General features: G+C 51.8%; 1 protein-coding gene across 8 annotated transcripts in view; it reads right to left on the reverse strand.

Moving 5' to 3' along the window:
- Positions 1-18,117, reverse strand: part of INPP4A (inositol polyphosphate-4-phosphatase type I A) — a 117,655-nt gene that overhangs the window by 30,542 nt on the left and 68,996 nt on the right. For all 8 annotated transcript variants that reach the window (XM_069583887.1, XM_069583886.1, XM_069583882.1 and 5 more), the window contains 9 exons: positions 13,141-13,259; positions 10,882-10,998; positions 10,518-10,597; positions 8,836-8,947; positions 8,002-8,092; positions 7,401-7,548; positions 5,728-5,858; positions 3,575-3,679; positions 3,005-3,113 (listed from right to left, as the gene is read on the reverse strand). In XM_069583887.1, coding sequence (XP_069439988.1) covers positions 3,005-3,113; positions 3,575-3,679; positions 5,728-5,858; positions 7,401-7,548; positions 8,002-8,092; positions 8,836-8,947; positions 10,518-10,597; positions 10,882-10,998; positions 13,141-13,259 — 1,012 coding nt within the window. The remainder of the gene's footprint in view (positions 1-3,004; positions 3,114-3,574; positions 3,680-5,727; positions 5,859-7,400; positions 7,549-8,001; positions 8,093-8,835; positions 8,948-10,517; positions 10,598-10,881; positions 10,999-13,140; positions 13,260-18,117) is intronic.

Raw genomic sequence — 18,117 nt, forward strand, 5'->3', positions numbered from 1 at the left:
GTGTGTGTCCATTTCAGCAAGCACAAAGCCTCTAGCCAGCCGGAGAGGAATCACCTCCCCACTCCCCACGAGTCCTCACACACAGGTCCTATCAGTAACTGGGGCTCATGGAAGGGACACATGGCAGGAGTGAGAAAGGACATGCCTCAAACAGCGGCTGTTCATGGGCGACTGTGAACAACAGTCGTGTGAGCCCAAAGACTAACAATGGAGCAGCTGCAGGGCCTCGGCTGGGGGACAGGGCCATGGCCCCGTGGCACCCTGGCCCGCCCAGCCAGGGCCCTGAGCTGCTCCGGCTCCGTGAAGGCAGCGGTCCCGAGGGCAGCGGGAGCCTCACGAGTCCTGGTGCAGAGCCTGTTCTGGGCCGGGGCCGCGCTCTGGGTGAGCCTGGGGAGGCCAGGGGCAGCACCTGGGGGCCCCGGTCAGCAGGCACCAGGATTCTGGCTGCCATCTCATTCTTCGGTGGAGAAAGTCATCTGATTATATTAACCCCTGGTTTGCCCTCCAGGGGTTAGACCCTAGTAATTTGTTTTGCAAACCTCCATTAACCATTAAATATAAAAGCGTACACTGGGGACTCCCCTGCTGGTCTACGGCTGAGACACTGCACTTCCATGGCAGGGGAGGGGTTCAATGCCTGGTCAGGGAACTAAGACCCTATGTGCCATGAGGCATGGCCAAAGAAAAAGCAAGCTGGTTTCATTCCTGCGAGAGGTGAAGGGGAAGTAAAAACAGAAGAGCCTTAGATGGCAGTAACAGAAGCCAGGAAGGGACTCCCAAACACACCACTGTACTGGCTTGAAGCCTCAGTACCTGGGACCTGCCTGGCCTAGGTGCTTCCTTGTCATGGAGAGAGAGCTGGGTCTTTGCTCCAAGTGACGCAGCCAGACTGGGAGGGTTTGAAACAGCAGACTGGAGACGGGCTATTCATTATCACAGAACATTGCAGTTGGAAGGAGAGTTCTGTCTATGAGACTACAGCTAGGAGCCTGCGGGGGCGTGGCAGGGGCGGCACCTCACAGAGGAGGGGACAGGCTTTCTCTGCACGAGAGCAAGACCCAAACGCACACTCTCCACAGACAGAGAACTCACCAACACTCCTCAAAACTGCTAAAGAAAAGAACCAAGACGAAATATTAGCAGCTTGTTAGCAAACGGCAAATGCAAAACAAAAAACCCAAGTTCTTTCATCAAAATTCTGGAGATAACTTGAGGAGGCCCCGACCACAGGGAGGATTCAACTTAGGAGCCCAGGGTGCTCCCTGGTCAGAGCAGCGTCTGCGCGTGTGCTTGAGCCCCAGGGAGACGCCGCATGTGGTGGGTTACACTTGTGCTGAGGAGAGCTCCCCTGGTGCAAACCATTCCTGCAGGTGGTTTTATGCCATTAGTAGGAAAATACATAAACATGTACGTTATATATTTGAAAAATACTACAAAAGCCTTTGGGGAATAAGAGTCCTGAAGTTCACATGCAGGATAACTAGTGTCAACACCCCGACCTTCCTGGGCCAGGGCCAGCCCCTGACTGGCTTTCTCCCCCAAGGCCGAGTCGCACGCTCACACCCCCACATGCAGTACAGCGACACACGCGCGGCTGGCCGTGCAGAGCGGCGGTGGCACAGGAAGCTGTCTTTGCCCTAATTCCCAGGGGACCACCAGGCTGGAAAATCCTCGGGTGAATCTGGTGGCCTGGTTTGAGGAGCCCTTGGTGGGGCCAGATCCAGGTCAAGGGGGCTGCAGGAAGGTGGGCAGGATCCCAGAGATGCTGCCCAGTCTGAGGCTCACTTCCCACCCTCTGCCCTGGGGAGAGCTCTGAACCCTGAGTCCCTGGGTGCTCTCTGCCTGCCCGCTCACCCCTCAGCCCACTACACCTGTCCTTCCTCCTCAGCCCCTGCAGTCCAAGGTCAACCTGCTCAAGCCCTGTCCTGACACCCGCCCAGGACACAGAGCCAGCTCTGGCCTGAGGCTACGGCCAGCACTGTGTGTGTGGCCTCAGTCGCCAGGCCTCCACAACTGCTCCACGGGACCTCCTGAGGATCGTGGGCCTTGGTGCTGGGGCCCCTCAGCTCCACATTCTGCACAGGCTGCTCTGCTGCAGCCCCACTTTCTTCTTTCTCTGCGATACCACCTCCTTCTCCTGGCCCTTCCAGGATCACCGCCCAGGATCCTGCCTCCCCACCTTCTCCAGAACCTCACTCCATCAGTGTCCTCCACCATCTCCCCTCATTTCCCATCATCTTTCCTACCAGCCTGAGACAGGCTTGTCTTGGTCCCACTCCTCTACCTGTAGGTCTGAGGAGCCCACAGCATCACCTACATGCATCCCATCTACTTCCTACACTCGAGCCCTCCAGTCAAGGTAAGTCTAGCCAGGTGATGTTTGGGAAGATCACCAATGCCTCCCGGTGTCAGACACCAGAGCTCAGCTTAGCACTCTCTCCCTGTCGTCCCTGCCCTGCAGCAGCCCCTGCACCCTCTTTCCAGCAGGCTCCTAGCACTGGCATTGACCTACCTGCTCAACCTGTCAGCTCTAGCCACCAGCTCACCCTGCCCCCAGAGCTCCGGCCCCAAGGCCCCGCCCCTTATCACGTGCCCCGCCCACCTTGCCGTTTCCCCCACTCTGATTGGTCACTCCCTGCAGCCCCTGGAGCCTCTCTGACCCTGGGAACACTGACCACCAATGTCCTCCAGGAAAGGAAACCATCTTTCCCAGACCTCGTACCCTATGACCTTCAACCAGGGTTTCTAAAGGGCAGCGGAGCCCGCCAAGTCCGCGAGGACCGGGGGCACCATTCTCCCGGCGGATTTTTCAATTGGCTGCCGTTTTACAGGGACAGGCCAGGGCACTAGGTCACCTCCCAGAAGGCTCCTCAGGCAGCTCCCCCAACCCCGCAAAAGCAGATCAGACGCTGGGTTTCTGCGGTCCCCGTGTGACTTTTTTTTTTTTAATCCAGGAAGCCTGAGACAGCAGAACAAGGAGGACAGACACCCTCTGAGAACTTACTGTTTCTTTGTCTCTTCAAACTTGTGCAGCTTTTTGCGGAGACCTCCTGACTTGAAGCCCTGGCAGTGTGCCGCTGGTGCCCCGATGGTGACGATGTCATAGTTCTGATCTGAATGACAGAAAGCTCTCCTCTGTTACTCTGGCTCGGGCCTGTGGACAAAGCTGGCTACGGGGCTATGCACGAAGCTCTGGGGTCCCCTGCCAGCCCGGCTCCAAGCAGCCTGTGGCAACACTAGTCCCACCATCCAGGGTGCCTGAGGGCCTCTGGAGCCCAGCACCCTCATCTTGGCTCAGAGGGGCCTGTGTGGGTCTTGGGGTGGGGCCACACAGACACCCACAACTCAGCCTGCGCCCCTGCCTCAGAAGGATGACCTGTGGGCCATTTTCTGCCCCAGAAACGCAAGGAAGCTGGAAGGAAGACAAACGAGAGGAAGGTGCTAGAGCTCCTCACAAAGGCCTTGGAGGTCCCTGTGCTGTGCTCTCAGCCCAACGCCACAGCAGACACACAGGACAGACGTGTGACAGCTCAGGGACCAAGGAAAGAACCGACATGATTCATGGGGCAGTTACCTGCTCCTCCATCATCCTGAACTCTCATCCTTTGTATGTGTAAGTTAGTGGGAACAAATTCTAGCTTTTTATCTGCTTTCAAACTGCTTGCTTTGAACGAGGGACCTAAGGATCAGAAGGAGAGAAGATAAAGATGGTCAGCCCGTATCCAGCGTGCAAGAAAGGCGCCCAGAGAAGGGACCCTGTGGGGATACTGCTGTGGGCGAGCAGGCACGTGTCGGCAGAGGCCTCGGGGACTCCAAGCTGCCCACGAGCACGCTTCCTTCCCTGATGACGGGGGCTGTGAAATGCTGAGGGATGGCGGCTCCTGGCCAGAAGACTGGTCTGGGGTCCCAGGGGCGAGTGGAGGCAGGCGGAGCCACCCTCGGAAGCTGAGGAAGGACACCAGACCTGCCTACGCCAGCTCTCAGCCGAGAGGTCTGACTCAGGGATGGAACTGTGTGCAGCATGCTGTCAGCACCGCTATAAAAAGCAGGGAGGCCCGTGCCAGAAAGTGCCTGTTCCCACTGCAGAGCCTTCCAGCACCTAAGATCCAAGAAACTGCGCAACAGCAGCGACACGCCAAACCTGGAAAGTGGCGAGAAGGCCCACTCGCCACCCTGAGTCGGTCGCGGTGAGCAGACGCCACAAGGCGCCTGGTCTGGCCCTAGAGCACACTCACACGTCCTTGCGTACACCCTGCGTGGCTCAGGGGTTTGGACCATGTTTCCTAACAAGATATTCACAATCTTACTTCTATAACTGGAACGCTTAACTAAGTGAAGAATTACATGCCGAGAAAAGAAAGGGATTATAAATTACGGTGACAATGAGGAGAAATAAACATTTCATTTAGTGAAAAATGGCACATTTATTTTGCCGGCATAGAAATGAAGACTGGCCACCATCTGCTCTGCGCTTTGCCCAGGAAACTGTTCCCCAGCTACTGATGGGTGGGGGGGCCCACGGACCAGCAACACCAGCTTCCTGGGGCCTGTTAGAAATGCCAAACCCCAGATCTGCTGTTAACAAGATTCTCAGGGGACATAGATACACACGACACCTCAGAAGCTCTGCTCCAGAAACACCCAGGTGTATGGTTTCAGACTTCCCCAGGTAACAGGCAACCAGCACCAGCAGGTCCCTGCGTCCCTTCAGGAAAACACTGCAATTTCTCTTAGAAATACACTTAGATCCTTTCTTCAGACGCAAACCAGACCCAGGGCGCCATCACCTTGCCGTTATTCCTGATTCTGGCTTCTTCTCAGTCAAGTTCATGGACCGCTTTCTATGTTCTGTGTCAAAACCACATTAAGGCCTTATGACTTTCCTGAAAACCTGAAATTCTATTATAAAAAGGGGAAGAAGGGAAGGATCTAGAGAATAAAGTAACAGAAAACCAAAGTCATCTCATTTGGAATCCAAAGGGACTGAGTTTATCATCGTTTTCTAAATCTACCCAAACATGCTTTGAAAATCAAGTGGCACCTTTTAATAAGAGGTGTCTGTATTTCATTTTCTCCTTTGAGCCTTAAAATGGAGAGCTTCACTCAGACAATTTTTATGTCAATGTGTGTGTGTGTGTACGCTCATGTTTTTCCTGACTCTGCGACCCCATGGACTGTAGCCCGCCAGGCTCCTCTGTCCATGGCGTTTCCCAGGCAAGAATACAGGTGTGGGTTGCCATTTCCTTCTCCAGGGGATCCTCCCGACCCAGGGATCGAACCCGCGTCTCTCGCGTCTCCTTCACTGGCAGGCAGATTCTTTACCACTGGTGCCACCTGGGAAGTCCATGTATCAGTATAAGGACCACCAGTTAAGCTAGGAAATCTAGAAACCACGCCTGGCCTGGTCTCAAGGCAAAAGGCCTACATTCTTTTGGCACTGCACTGATGCAGGACCAAGATGAGGCAGTTACGTGGACCGGCAGCTTGGGACTCTCTCTCTCCTCAGTTTCATCCTAGTGGTTTGTTTTGGCAGATGACACCGTGGAAGGAACTTTCAATGCAATTCACACATTTGTCTTAATTAAGATCTGAAAACTCCATATCTGAAAGAACCAACATCTACATGAGAATCTATTTTTAAAAATCCATTAGCGCGTCTGTCAGTGGGCATATGTGAGCAGCCCTGGATTCCAGGTTTTTAGCTGGGAAATGAGGATGGGCGCCCACCTTTGTACTGATGGAGGTCGGTCAGGTTCTCCTGGTAGGTGAGGATGATGGTCTGGTACTGTGTGACAATCTGGCGCCGGAGGCTCTCCCAGCATGGGGACAGCTCCCCCAGCTCCTCCAGCTCACACACTCTGCAAGCAAAACACACACGTCAGGCCATGGCGCCCACTCCCTCCTGGCAGAGGAGGCTCAGGAGTCCTGAGCATCCAGGAGGCCAGATGGTCGTGGGCGCGTCACGGACGCTCAGGGAAGGCCCTGTGGGTCTGGGGGGCCAGCAGCGGGGCAGCACGGCGGATGGCCCCACATGCGGCTGTACGAAAGGTGGGCAACCACTGACCGTGTGGAAACTGCACAGACAGGCTTTCCGTAGGAACCTAGGTGTTCAGGGAAAACGCAGCGAAGGACTGGAGAGGGGAGTGGCTCTGCCATGGCCCCTGTGGCCACGCACGTGTCCAGGGGCCACAAGAGCTTGAGCTGCAGTCCATTTGAGTCCGACCCTCCTGAATCACAAGAGGACTAGAGCCTGAGGGCAACCCTCTCCCCTCTCCTCGTCCCCCAGGGTTCCGCCCCGCTGGCTTCTGGGAAGCATGGGCCTTCCCGCCCTCCCCGAGCAGAGCTGCAGAACAGAAAGCTGTCCAACGAGCCTGCAGCTGGGCTGCTCAGCAGTGTGGGTCCCACAGCCGCCAGGCCCTTGAGTCTCACTGTCATCCTCTCCAGGTCTGGGACAAGGACCCTGGGAAACCGGCAACTTCAGCCACCGCTCCCGTCACTGTCTGTGTGAGTGACGGACTGTCCGGATATAGAAGGTGTGAGGGTGAGGGGAGACGAGGACAAGAAAGAGAGGACTTGGGATCTCCACAGAAATGAAAGCTGCTTAAGAACTGAAATATATGGGACTTCCCTGGTGGTCCAGTGGCTAAGAACCTGAGATTCCACTTCAGAGGCATGGGTTCGATCCCCAGCTTGCCATGCAGCATGGCCGAAGAGACAGAAATGATACACAGTCTCAGCTCGGCAGGAAATAGCAGCTACAGAATCAGAATGATGAACACACACATGGATTTTTAAAAAAGGATACCCATTTTAGGAAACTGGGGAGAAAGTATAAAAGACCTGAAGTCCTCATCATTTATGAGGATCTCCCTTTCCCAATCAGGAGTTAATCCCTGAAACTGACTGAGCGCTCTGTGCATATATACATAAATGCAGCAGAAAACACTGGCATGGCTGAAGTGGCTGTTTCTTGGGAAATGAACAAGAAAGTTGAGCATCTCAAGACTTGCCTGTTTGGTAAAGAGCCTTTTGCACTCTTTCACTTTTTCCACCATGCACTTTTTCCTCTGGGGGGCTAATTTTTAAATGTTTTTAGGAATCTACTAAATTATCTGAAGTTAAAAAGTCATACCATTTTATTATTATTAAATCAGCAAAAGGAATGCTGAAGTGGGGGGAACATGTGCTCGGCGCTGGCACAGCTGGCCTGTCGGGCAGGCGATCTTGTGACTTCCTCACACACAAACGGGGGACACAGTTGAGCAAACTGAGCCAGGCTGAGGAGCAGGCAGGCGCCTGGGCTGGACGTGCGACCAGGCCTGTCTGAGGTCTGTGCTCACCCACCCCCTCTACGAGCTTTCCTGCGGGAAGGGGCGGCCGGCAGGAGCCCTGGGCCTCACCTGGCTGCATCCTCCTCCAGCAGGAGCTTCACAAACTGCCGGGGCACGTGCAGGGACAGCACACTCTCTGCCATCTGCTCCAGGATCCGCAGGTGGTTGCCCTCGGTGGTCGGGAAGCGGTACATGCGGCAGATGGCACCACCGAACACTGAGGCGGGAGAGAGACAGCTGCAGTGAGCGGGGGCGGGCCGCCGCGGCCCCCCAGCCTACACGGTGCCCTCGCCCCCAGGTCTCCTTACTGTTTATCTCCAGGGAATCCGAACACTTAAACCCAAGCCCACCGAGTGACCGCCTCAGTGCTCCTGCCCCGGGACATGCAGTCTTGTCGTCCCAGACCATGTCCCTGGCTTGGAGGTGCTGGGACTGGGTGGGGAGGGCCACTGGCAATCGAGTCATCAAGACGGGGCCAAAGGGAGGAGGAGCCCCTCGCCTGGAGGGTCACCAGTTCCCAATACGCTGAACCAAAGACTGGCATGCTGGTGTGCCAGGAGGGGACCACTGGCAGACACGCCCTGACGATCGGAGCAGGTGGGGAGGGGACCGCAGGCCCAAGCGGACACTCACGAGAGTGGCAAGAGTACCCACGGACGAAGCTGTTTACCCGATTTCAGTAAAGTGTCTTTTCGCAACGAAGCATATTTGGATCGGATCCCCAAGGCCTCAGTCAAGCTCTCGTCAACAGGCAGAACCATCTAAAAACACATACACACGAGCATGACGAAACTGACTCGGGTGACTCCAGGGCGTATCTTAGACCATAAAAGCCTCCTTGAAACTAGTATCCACAGTTGACTCTGTGCGAAACACCCAGCCCCAGCCACAAACAAGAGAAGCCACCGCCTGGGACACTGAACGCCCTCCACCCACACGGGTTTCTAGAAATGCACTCTTCTGACCGAGTCACTTCCCTTTGTCTCTGAGTGTTTTGCTGTGTAGGATGAAAGGGCGGTGGTAGACAGGCCTGAGAGTATTTCCATCGCTAACATTTCAGACTTGCTTTGGGTACAATGAGAAATCTCTGTATTTTACAATGACGACTTATCAGTGTTTGGGCTCTTGTTTGAGTGTCTGTGTGAGCGGCTGTGCATGAGGCGGGGCAGGGAGAGGTGGGTGGGGGGCGCAGGTGTGCGATGGGGCCCAGGCAGCCATGGGCAGGGAGTGTCTGGGAGAGGAAGACCTTAACCCACCCTCAGAGACAACCCGGGTCTCAGTCCACACCTGCAAGCCACCTCTCCCCTCCCGCCTGCAGCTCCCGCTATTGAGGAGCCAGCTGTGACCTGGAACAGAGGCTGGGGACTGCCCTCTCTACCGGATAAGTGCCTGGGGGCGCAGGCATGTCCGGTCGGGGCCCCACTGTCCCGTCCCCTGAACTCAGAGGCCACGTCCGTTAGGAGGGCCCTCCAGCCCACCCAGAGGGAGAAGATGCTGTGCTCACCCTCCCGTTGACGGTGTCCAGAGACCGGGTCACTGGGGGCCGCTGACCCGACTTCTCCTCCATCTGCCAGCCCATCACAGCGATGCTGCCCACGCGGTCACTCTCCGCGGACCTGCAACCAGCAGTGCCCTGCGGTGTTGGCACGGTGCCTGCGCCTCACTCTCTGCTAGGCACAGAGCTCAGCGTCGCGGGTGGTCAGCAGGTCCTGGGGGCACCAGGACGGGGCCAGCTGGTCGGCCCACAGCAGCTGCCACACGCGGGGGCTCTGAGGGCGGCAGGGGAGCAAAGGTGGGGCCGCAAGGGAAGGCCGCGTCTGGGAGGGGGCGACACCCCACAGGGAAGCACGGATGTGCCAGTAAAGCGGGAGGGGCAAAGCCACCTCCCTGCCCGCTTGGGAGGCAGGGGCCCTTCATCCCTGGGCTGCCCCTCCCCTGAGAGTGACGGGGACACATCTCAGAGTCAGGACCCAGAGCATCTTATTCTGGCACAGGACCCCTTTCTGCTCCATCCACCCCATCCTCAAGATCTGATTAGCCTCAAGTCCTAGGCCTGGACCCCAGTTAGCGGAGGTCACCCGGGAATTCCCAAAGCCTCTGAATCCTTCGTGATACAGCTGAGGCCCCCCTAGCCCTGGTCAGTTTCACCCCAAGATGCCTCAGGGTGGCTGCCAGCTGCCTGGGCCCATCTGATTCATTCAGGGAAGCTCTGGTGCGTCTCTGACTCATAAAGCAATACTGTGAAGCCTGAAGTGTGGGGCTTATCCAGGCTCTACTTTTTTGCACGGCCCCATCCATCCACCGACCATTTCCTTTGTGACTCATTCTCATGGTTCTCGTGCCTGGGAAAGTCAACCCCAGTCACACTGTTCAATGACCATCTCTAGCTCCTTCTAAAAAGGATGATGTCCAACCAGAATCAGCTCTGGCAATGAACCTGAGTGTTTTCCTCTAACCATCCTTCCCTGAAGCGAACCCGCCCGTTCTCCCAAGACCCTTCTCTTGTCCTGAGCCAGGCTCTCCACACACACAGGCTCACTGCAGGGCAAGCCCTCCCCAGCACATGCAATACTGTCATCTCTGCGTCTTCAGAATGCCACACGACTGGCCAAGAATTCATCTCCTACATCAAAAGTGTCTCTGCTATTTCAGACTATTTTCCCAATTGTTACATTATTTGGGGGGGAAAAAAAGATGGAGAGACAGACAGACAGAACACTACATCAGGGTGGGGCCTGCCCCTAAAATGAATTTGGGAAGGACTGACATCTTGACCCCATCACATGGGGGCGGCCCCTCCCTCCCCTCATTCGTTCCTTCCACAAATATTTCCTGAGCAGCAGACACTGTTCTAAGTCTTGGGATACTTGCTCTCTGGGGGATCATATCCTATTGCGGGGGACAGACGGCAGCCAAATACATTTGGTATTATTAGACATACACAAAGGTTTTCCTTTAGGTCTGCATACTTCCCACGAACACTGCACACTTCCGTTCCATGACAGGCCCTCTGACAGGCTGAATGTTTTCCTTTCTCCTCAATGACAACCACCTCCCCCCAAGACTGGCTTCTGGGGATGGGGGTTGAGGGTAACACACTCTCTCAATATAGGGTCGGACCTTCCCCATCCGTCCCTGGACCTTGTGATTCCAGATCCTTGCAGACAGACAAAATTAAATACCAACCTTAGTGTTAAATACAACCTATGGTGCCTGTCCTGGAGCAGATCTTTGACGACAAAAGTCCCGGACCCCAGCAAGTACATCTGCGGGAGAGGGGAGACAGCATCAGTGCCCACGCTGAGCCTCTCCTCCAGCTCTCGGGGCTGGGGGAGGAGGGGGGGTCCGGCTGGCTGGCTCTCTCAACACGTCTGACTTCATCTCAGAAGCCCAATGGGAGGCTCAGAAAGATGTTCCCAAAGACAAAAACACCTGGACATTAATTCGCAAGCCAGGAGTAAAGTCAGTCTTGTGTTCACCTCTCAGACAATTATGTAGCTTTAGAAAAAGAAGGGAAGAACATCCCACGAACCACAACATGGTACTTAACTGTTCCCTGAGATCTGTCCTTGACATCATACACGGACAGCTTGATCTGTGTCATCTGATTGATGAGAGAGTCTTGAAAGAAGGCAATGCTGCTTAGAAATATAGGATCATTGGTTCCCTACAACAGAAAAAAAAAAAAAAATCAGAATACAGAGTTGCATTTTCCTTAAGTGGTTGCTTTTGAAATACACCAACATTCTCAGAAGGAGAAACTAACATCTTACCAGCTTGGATCAACAGGAATGCAAACAGGCTTTACAGGGATGCAGACAAGCCAAACTCTGCTTTCCAAGAAAGACAAAGCCTGTAGGCCCAGATACCATGAATAGATCACCACACGCTGGGCCCACGAGCTCACCCTACGGGCCCCCCCCCCAGCAGGAAAGACTTTCTGAGACTACTCTTACAGCTGCAGACGTGTTTGGGTCTACTCCTGTAGGCTCTTCCTTTAAGCTGAGGCAGATGGAAAGATGAAAGAGGAAATGAATGGTCAGAACTGTTTATTTCTAGAATCCTGGGTTTGTAATAATGGAGGTCCAGCTTTTTTAAGGTTGTCTTTTTCTGAGGATGAGCTGCGAGTCTCTAGATCACAGATCACTATTTCTTGGCAGCCCAGCCCCGACCTCAAACGCCATTATATTAAACTTGCTTCCTCAGGCAGTGGTTAGCGATCTCGGCCAAACTGTTAGCAGTTCTTGTCTGTACCTGCAGTTCCAGATCTGATGTCTCGCCACCTGCTGGACAGTCTCGTCCCCACCCCCACCCCGCAGTGACCTGCTGGGGCCACATTCCCACCCAACCACTCCATCTGCTGGTCAGACTCCCTCTGACTCTCCTTCCAAGGAGGCTCCAGACCCAGGCACCCGCTTTGCTGCCTTCTCTGTTGTTCTGAACCACCCAGGGACGATTCACCCCTGCAAGTTCCACCTGCAGAGCCTCCCTCTCACGCCCTCTTCCTCCATTCCTCCCCGCTGCCAGTGAGGCCCCAGATCACTCCCCCAGGACCCGCCTTAAACACACCTGTAGACCAGCCGGCTACGGCATGGCCAGACACCCTGCACCCCTGGGGTGCCTCGTGCACACGCGATACAGTGTGAGCCGCACAGCGAGTGGGACAGGCCCCCATCCCCACGCACTGTCCTGCTCGCTCTGCTCTCGCACGGCCCACACTCCGCTCGTCTGCAGGGAGCCGTGCTCACTTTGGCCTCCTCACCCACAGCCTGGCACCCTCCCTGAGGGCAGGGGCGGGGGCTCAAGGGTCACTGTGCCACCCACAGCTCCCAGTGCTCTGCTTCGCGGGTAGGCAGTGCTAGACAAATGCTAGAAACCGGAACTGTTGCCTTGAACTTGGAAATAAATTTCCAAGGTAATTAGAGGGTCTATCAAGCAAAATGTAAAACTTGGAAAGGAGAAATGCAGTTTGCTTGCTGGAGACTGCCAGGGAGGGCAACATTCACACAGAAACTCACATCGCCAACAAAATCTTACAGGAGCTCACACCAGCCGCCTCCTACACTTAGTTTCATAACTTACGTAACGTGCTCAATTATCTAGAGAGATCTGGTAAAACTCCTGAGGTGACTGTGTGTCACTTCACTGCATGTGAAGATTAAATACATGGCACCCAACTCAAAAAGGGACATAAAAATACCAACCAACAAAAAGTATGGCCAGTAAGCGGGTTGGCTGATAGTCACATTCCCTAAACTCTGAATGAAGACCACAAGTGTCCAAAAGTAGCAGCCAATTCGAGATGAGAAGGGAGTATGAGGTCTCACCTCTTAAAAAGCAATCAGCCTTAGAGGATCACTGTTCAAAAACAGCCAGCCAATAGATAGTCAACAACTCTAAAGGATATGGCAGGTAAAGGGTTTCTTTGATGGCTCTGTGGTAAGGAGGCCCCTGCCAATGCAGGGGCTGGGGTTCGCTCCCTGGGTCAGGAAGATCCCTGGAGGAGGAAATGGCACCCCACTCCATATTCTTGCCTGGAGAATCCCATGGACAGAGGAGCCTGGCGGGCTACAGTCCATGGGGTCGCAGAGCAGAACATTACTGCGCAACTATAAACAACACGGCAAATAAAAGCACCACCCGGATGAGGAATGTGATGAAAGATAGCAACGTGCTGAATGAACTTTCGTGAAAGAAGAGCGACAACCCACAGGAATACAGCTACAGCCATGGGCGCTCAGGGCACTGAGCAGGCCTCCCACCAGGCCCAGCAGCGGTCCTGGAGCCGCCGGGGGCAGGGAGCACCCACCTCGATGATCTCCGTCTGCGCGTGCTTCGTCCAGAATGCCTGGGGTGGGGTGGTCACGCTCACTGCCACAAAGCTATTTGGTTTTCGATCTAGTGATGGAGTATGCAGCTCACTGCAGGCTGCAAAATTAAAATAGAATAGAAATAAAATAAAGTAGAAATGGTTCTTAAAAATCAGACTTCAGTTAGTTCTCTGTTCCAAACACACCCAAAGAAGGTAAAAGAAGTAAACCCCACACAACGGAATGAGATGATCACTCTTGACTGCTGTTATAGGGAGGAGACTTTTTAAATTAGAAATGATCCCTTCTCATTCCTCCCAGCCTTCCCGGCCCCCAGGACAGCAATGCCATAACTGCCAATGGAAGGCTCTCTTCATCCACGGAACGGAAGGCACAGGAAAGGTCTGACCCATGAAGTCTGACCTTAATAACTAACTGGAACTAGGCAGCCACAGAGTCTATGAAATCAAGACCCAGCTACACACGCCCGCAGCCAGGGCTGCTGCACTCCCAAGCTCACACCATCCCTGGATCTGTGTGTGACATATGTTGGAAGCTAATTAAAATCCTATTGCAAAGTTTTTTTCTTTTTAAGAAAATCATGCTCATTTTCCTTATAAGACTCATATCAAATGTGAGACTACTATACATGTGGCTTTTTAGAACCAAAGACACTTCATAGAACTGTTTCAGTTAGAAAATGTATTGCACTGAGCATTTTGAAATAGATTGTAAGACTCAGATAAAGTGAAAGTGAAGTTGCTCAGTCGTGTCCGACTCTTTGCGACCCCATAGACTGTAGGCTACCAGGCTCCTCCATCCATGGGATTTTCCAGGCAAGAGTACTGGAGCGGGTTGCCATTTCCTTCTCCAGAGGATCTTCCCAACCCAGGGATTGAAGCCGGGTCTCCCGCACTGTAGGCAGACGCTTTACTGTCTGAGCCACCAGGGAAGCCTTAGTCAATCACAGAAGGGACCCACAAGAAAAATGATCATACTTCTTTGAATCTAACATGCCATCTATTGTAAAATGCATTATGAAAGGAAAAAAGGCCCATTGCCATTAACCTATGATATGCCATTAACTGTAAGACACTTTCTGATTAAAGAGATACTAATAAGATGAGAAAGATATCCACCTGGTGACTGATGAAATAGACGGTAAATCGAAGTCCAATACTCATAACAAGAACTGGCTTTTCTAGAGAGGCAATGAACATGCCCCAGAGTGCTGAAGGCCTCTGCTTAATTCCCAGAGTCCTGAAACAACTGATTGTTTTCATTTTAAATTTTTTATAGAATTATAAAAGTTACTTTCCATTTAGTTATTATAAAATATTGGCTGTATTTCCCACTCTGTGCAATACATCCCTGAGCCCATCTTATACCCAGCAGTCTGTACCTCTCAATCCCCTAGCCCCATATGCCCCTTCCTTGCCCTCTCCACCGGAAACCACCAGTTTGTTCTCCATATCTGAGTCTACTTCTCTGTTATAGTCACTAGTTTGTTGTATTTTTTAGATTCCATATCTGTGCTATCATACAGTATTTATCTTTCTCTGACTTATTTCACTTAGCATAATGTCCTCCAAGTCTATCCATGTTGCTGCAAAGGACAAAATTTCATCCGTTTTTAACAGGTGAGTAACATTCCATTGTTTATATTTCTCTATGTGTGTGTGTGTGTGTGTGTGTGTATACTCACATCTATAATATGTACATATACACACATACAACAATCACATACACACACCCTCCACATCTTCATCCGTTCATCTGCGGATGGGCACTTAGGTTGTTTCAGCATCCTGGCAACTGAAATCGTTGATCTGGACCATTTCTTCACTGTCTTCATGGAGGAGAGGATTTTTAGAGGTCTTTACTCCTGTTCTCATCATTCTCATTTATTTTTCAAATGCTCGCTGGTGATTTAAAATTCATAAACTGATTTCTACTTCTGCAAATTAATTTACTTCTGAAAACTGATCTCTCTGTAATATGTTCTCATACATTTTTATGGATTTTCATTAGTTATTGGCTATAATAAGACACAAAGAGCCTAGGTTTTCACTCAGTGAGCTTTAACAATCATACACACTCACACAACAAGATGACTTTCTCCATCAGACAAGAAAGCTCCCCCTCCCACTTCCCAGTCAATTCCCCTGCCTGTGAACCACTTTCTGATTTTTACCATTTTTGTCCACTCTTGAATTTCTTGAACATAAATGCAATGTTTTTAAGATTCATCTGTATTGTTTATCATCTGTACTGATAATTCATTCTTTTTAAAACCTGATGAATTATATTCCACTGAATGAATATACCAAAATTCACTTACCAGTCACTGTATGTTAATAGACAGTTGGGTTGTTTGCAGTTTTGAACCATTTTAAATAAAGGTGCTATAGACATTCCTGGAGAAGGCAATGGCACCCCACTCCAGTACTCCTGCCTGGAAAATCCCATGGACGGAGGAGCCTGGTGGGCTGCAGTCCATGGAGTTGCAAAGAGTCAGACACGACTGAGTGACTTCACTTTCACTTTTCACCTTCATACATTGGAGAAGGAAATGGCAACCCACTCCAGTGTTCTTGCCTGGAGAATCCCAGGGGCGGGGGAGCCTGGTGGGCTGCCATCTATGGGGTCGCACAGAGCTGGACACGACTGAGGCGACTTAGCAGCAGCAGCAGCAACATTCTTACTCACATCTTGTGAACATGTTTTCTTTTGCATGAGCACTTAGGAGTGGAACTTCTAGGTTATAGTAGAGAAGAATATGCTTAGCTTTCTAAGAAGCTGACAGATTTCTAAAGTGGCTGCATCACTTTATAGTCTCACCACAATTTACCAGAGTTCCAGCTGCTCTGAATCCCACCAACATTTGCTGGGGTTAGCCTTCATCTTAGTTGTTCTAAAGAATGTGTTTTCATTTGCACTTCTGCGATGACTAATGAGGTTAAGCATCTTTTCACCATGTGTTCATTGTTCATTTTTATAACTTCTTTTGTCAAGAGTCTGCTCAAGTCTTTTGCTTATCTTTAAACTGATTTTTTTTACTGTCAATTTGTAAGCATTTTATCCTAGATCTGTCCTTTGTCAGGTATATATGAATATTTTTCTCCAGTTTGTGGTTTATTTATTCATTTTCTCAAAGATTTCTAGAGTTTTTTATTCTAGATTTTTAATTTTAGGGACTAGCAGGCAGAAAAACGTTCCTCCCCTCAAAAAGTGCCCACATTCTAATCCCAGGAACTTTTGAAAATATTATAATACAGGCAAAAAGGACTTCATAGATGTAACCAAGGTCATGCAATCTTGACATGGAAAGATTACGGCAGATTATCTGGATGAACTTAAACGAATCATATGAGCTCCTAGAAGTACAAGAGGAAGATGGAAGGGTGAGTTACAAAGACGTGAATTAAAAAAAGACCAGGGAAGTTCTAAGCATGAAAGGCACTCAGCCTGCCGGTGCTGGCTGTGGAGAGAGAGGAAGGAGCCACAGCCACCGAATGCGAGCGGCCTTTACAAGCGGAGAACAGGCCTCGACTGGTAGCTAGCGAAGAAATGGGGGCCTCAGTCCTCAAACCACAAGGAATTCATTCTGCCAACAACTTGAATGAATAAGGAGCCACCTTCAACCCTCGAGTCCCCAGGAAGGACCGCGGCCCTGCTGATGCTTTGACTTCGGTGTTTATAAGATTAAGTAAAGACCTGGCTGAGCCCTTTGGTTTCTGACCTTAGGGAACTATAAGATAAAAAATTTGGCTTGTTTTAAGGTCTTATATTGTGGTAATTTGTTACAGCAGCAATAGAAAACTAAAGCATATAGTACTTTCCGCCAAGTAATAAATCTTTGCCTCACCCGAAGTTGTGGTTGTGAGCTCTCCAGTTTCTTTTCTTCCAGAAGCTTTAAGGTCTTACTCTCTTTTTGAAACACAGTGCTATTATTTCTGTTTGGCTGTGCCGGGTCTCTGTTGCCGTGCAGGCTTTTCTCCAGCTGTGGTGCACGGGCGTCCCACTGAGGGGGCTTCCCTTGTTGCAGAGCGGGGGCTCCAGGCGTGTGGGCTTCAGCAGCTGCAGCCCCTGGCCTCCAGAGCCCAGGTCAGGAGCTGTGGTGCATGTGCTTAGCTGCCCCGCCATCTGTGAGGTCTTCCTAGACGAGGCACTGAGCCCACGTCTTCTGCGCTGGCAGGTGGATTCTTCACCACTGGGGCTCCAGGGAAGTCCCTGTTGTCTTTTTCAATTCTGTTCTGTTTCTTCTATGATGTCTGCCTCCACATCAGAGATACGACTGTTCCACTGTTCTCCATCCTTTAAGCTACACCCCACGGAGACCCTGGTCGGGTCTCTCTCAGCCTGCCCTCTCATCATGTGAGGCTGAAACACCTGGGTCTCTCAAAGCCCAGTGATGGCAGGTAGACTGAGATACAGCAAGTGGCCCGAGGCTGGAAAGACTGATGTCAGCTTAAGGGCTGATGGGCCAACAACTCTCAGAAAATACCTCCCTACAAGTGACAATCTCTCCTAGCCTTGTTCCTATCCAACCTAAATCTCACCCAAGGTTTAACCCCTAGCTCAGTCCCATGACTTCCATGAAGCCTCCTCTCAGGGGCCCACAGCCACATCTCCGGCTTGTCACTCACATAACTCCTCTGGCATATTTCCATAGAAACCACTAATCCCTGATGGGTATGTGGTGTCTTTCCAACCAGAGCATCTGTGGTCCCAGCCGAATAAATGCTACTGAGGTAAACTGGTAAAACACATTTCAGGCGCCTATCATTTGACTCAGCAATTCTATATCCTATTATTTATCCTAAGGAGAGAAGCAACAAAACATGTGAAAGACCCAGGTACAAGGACATTCACTGTTGGTGTTTACGACGGCAAACTGAAAAGACCAAAGTGCCCAGCAGCAGGAGACTGGTTAAAATAGACCCGGCATAGTTACACAGCAGACTCTATGCAGG

This window comes from Ovis canadensis, chromosome 3, assembly GCF_042477335.2.
Source record: "Ovis canadensis isolate MfBH-ARS-UI-01 breed Bighorn chromosome 3, ARS-UI_OviCan_v2, whole genome shotgun sequence".
NCBI lineage: Eukaryota > Metazoa > Chordata > Mammalia > Artiodactyla > Bovidae > Ovis > Ovis canadensis.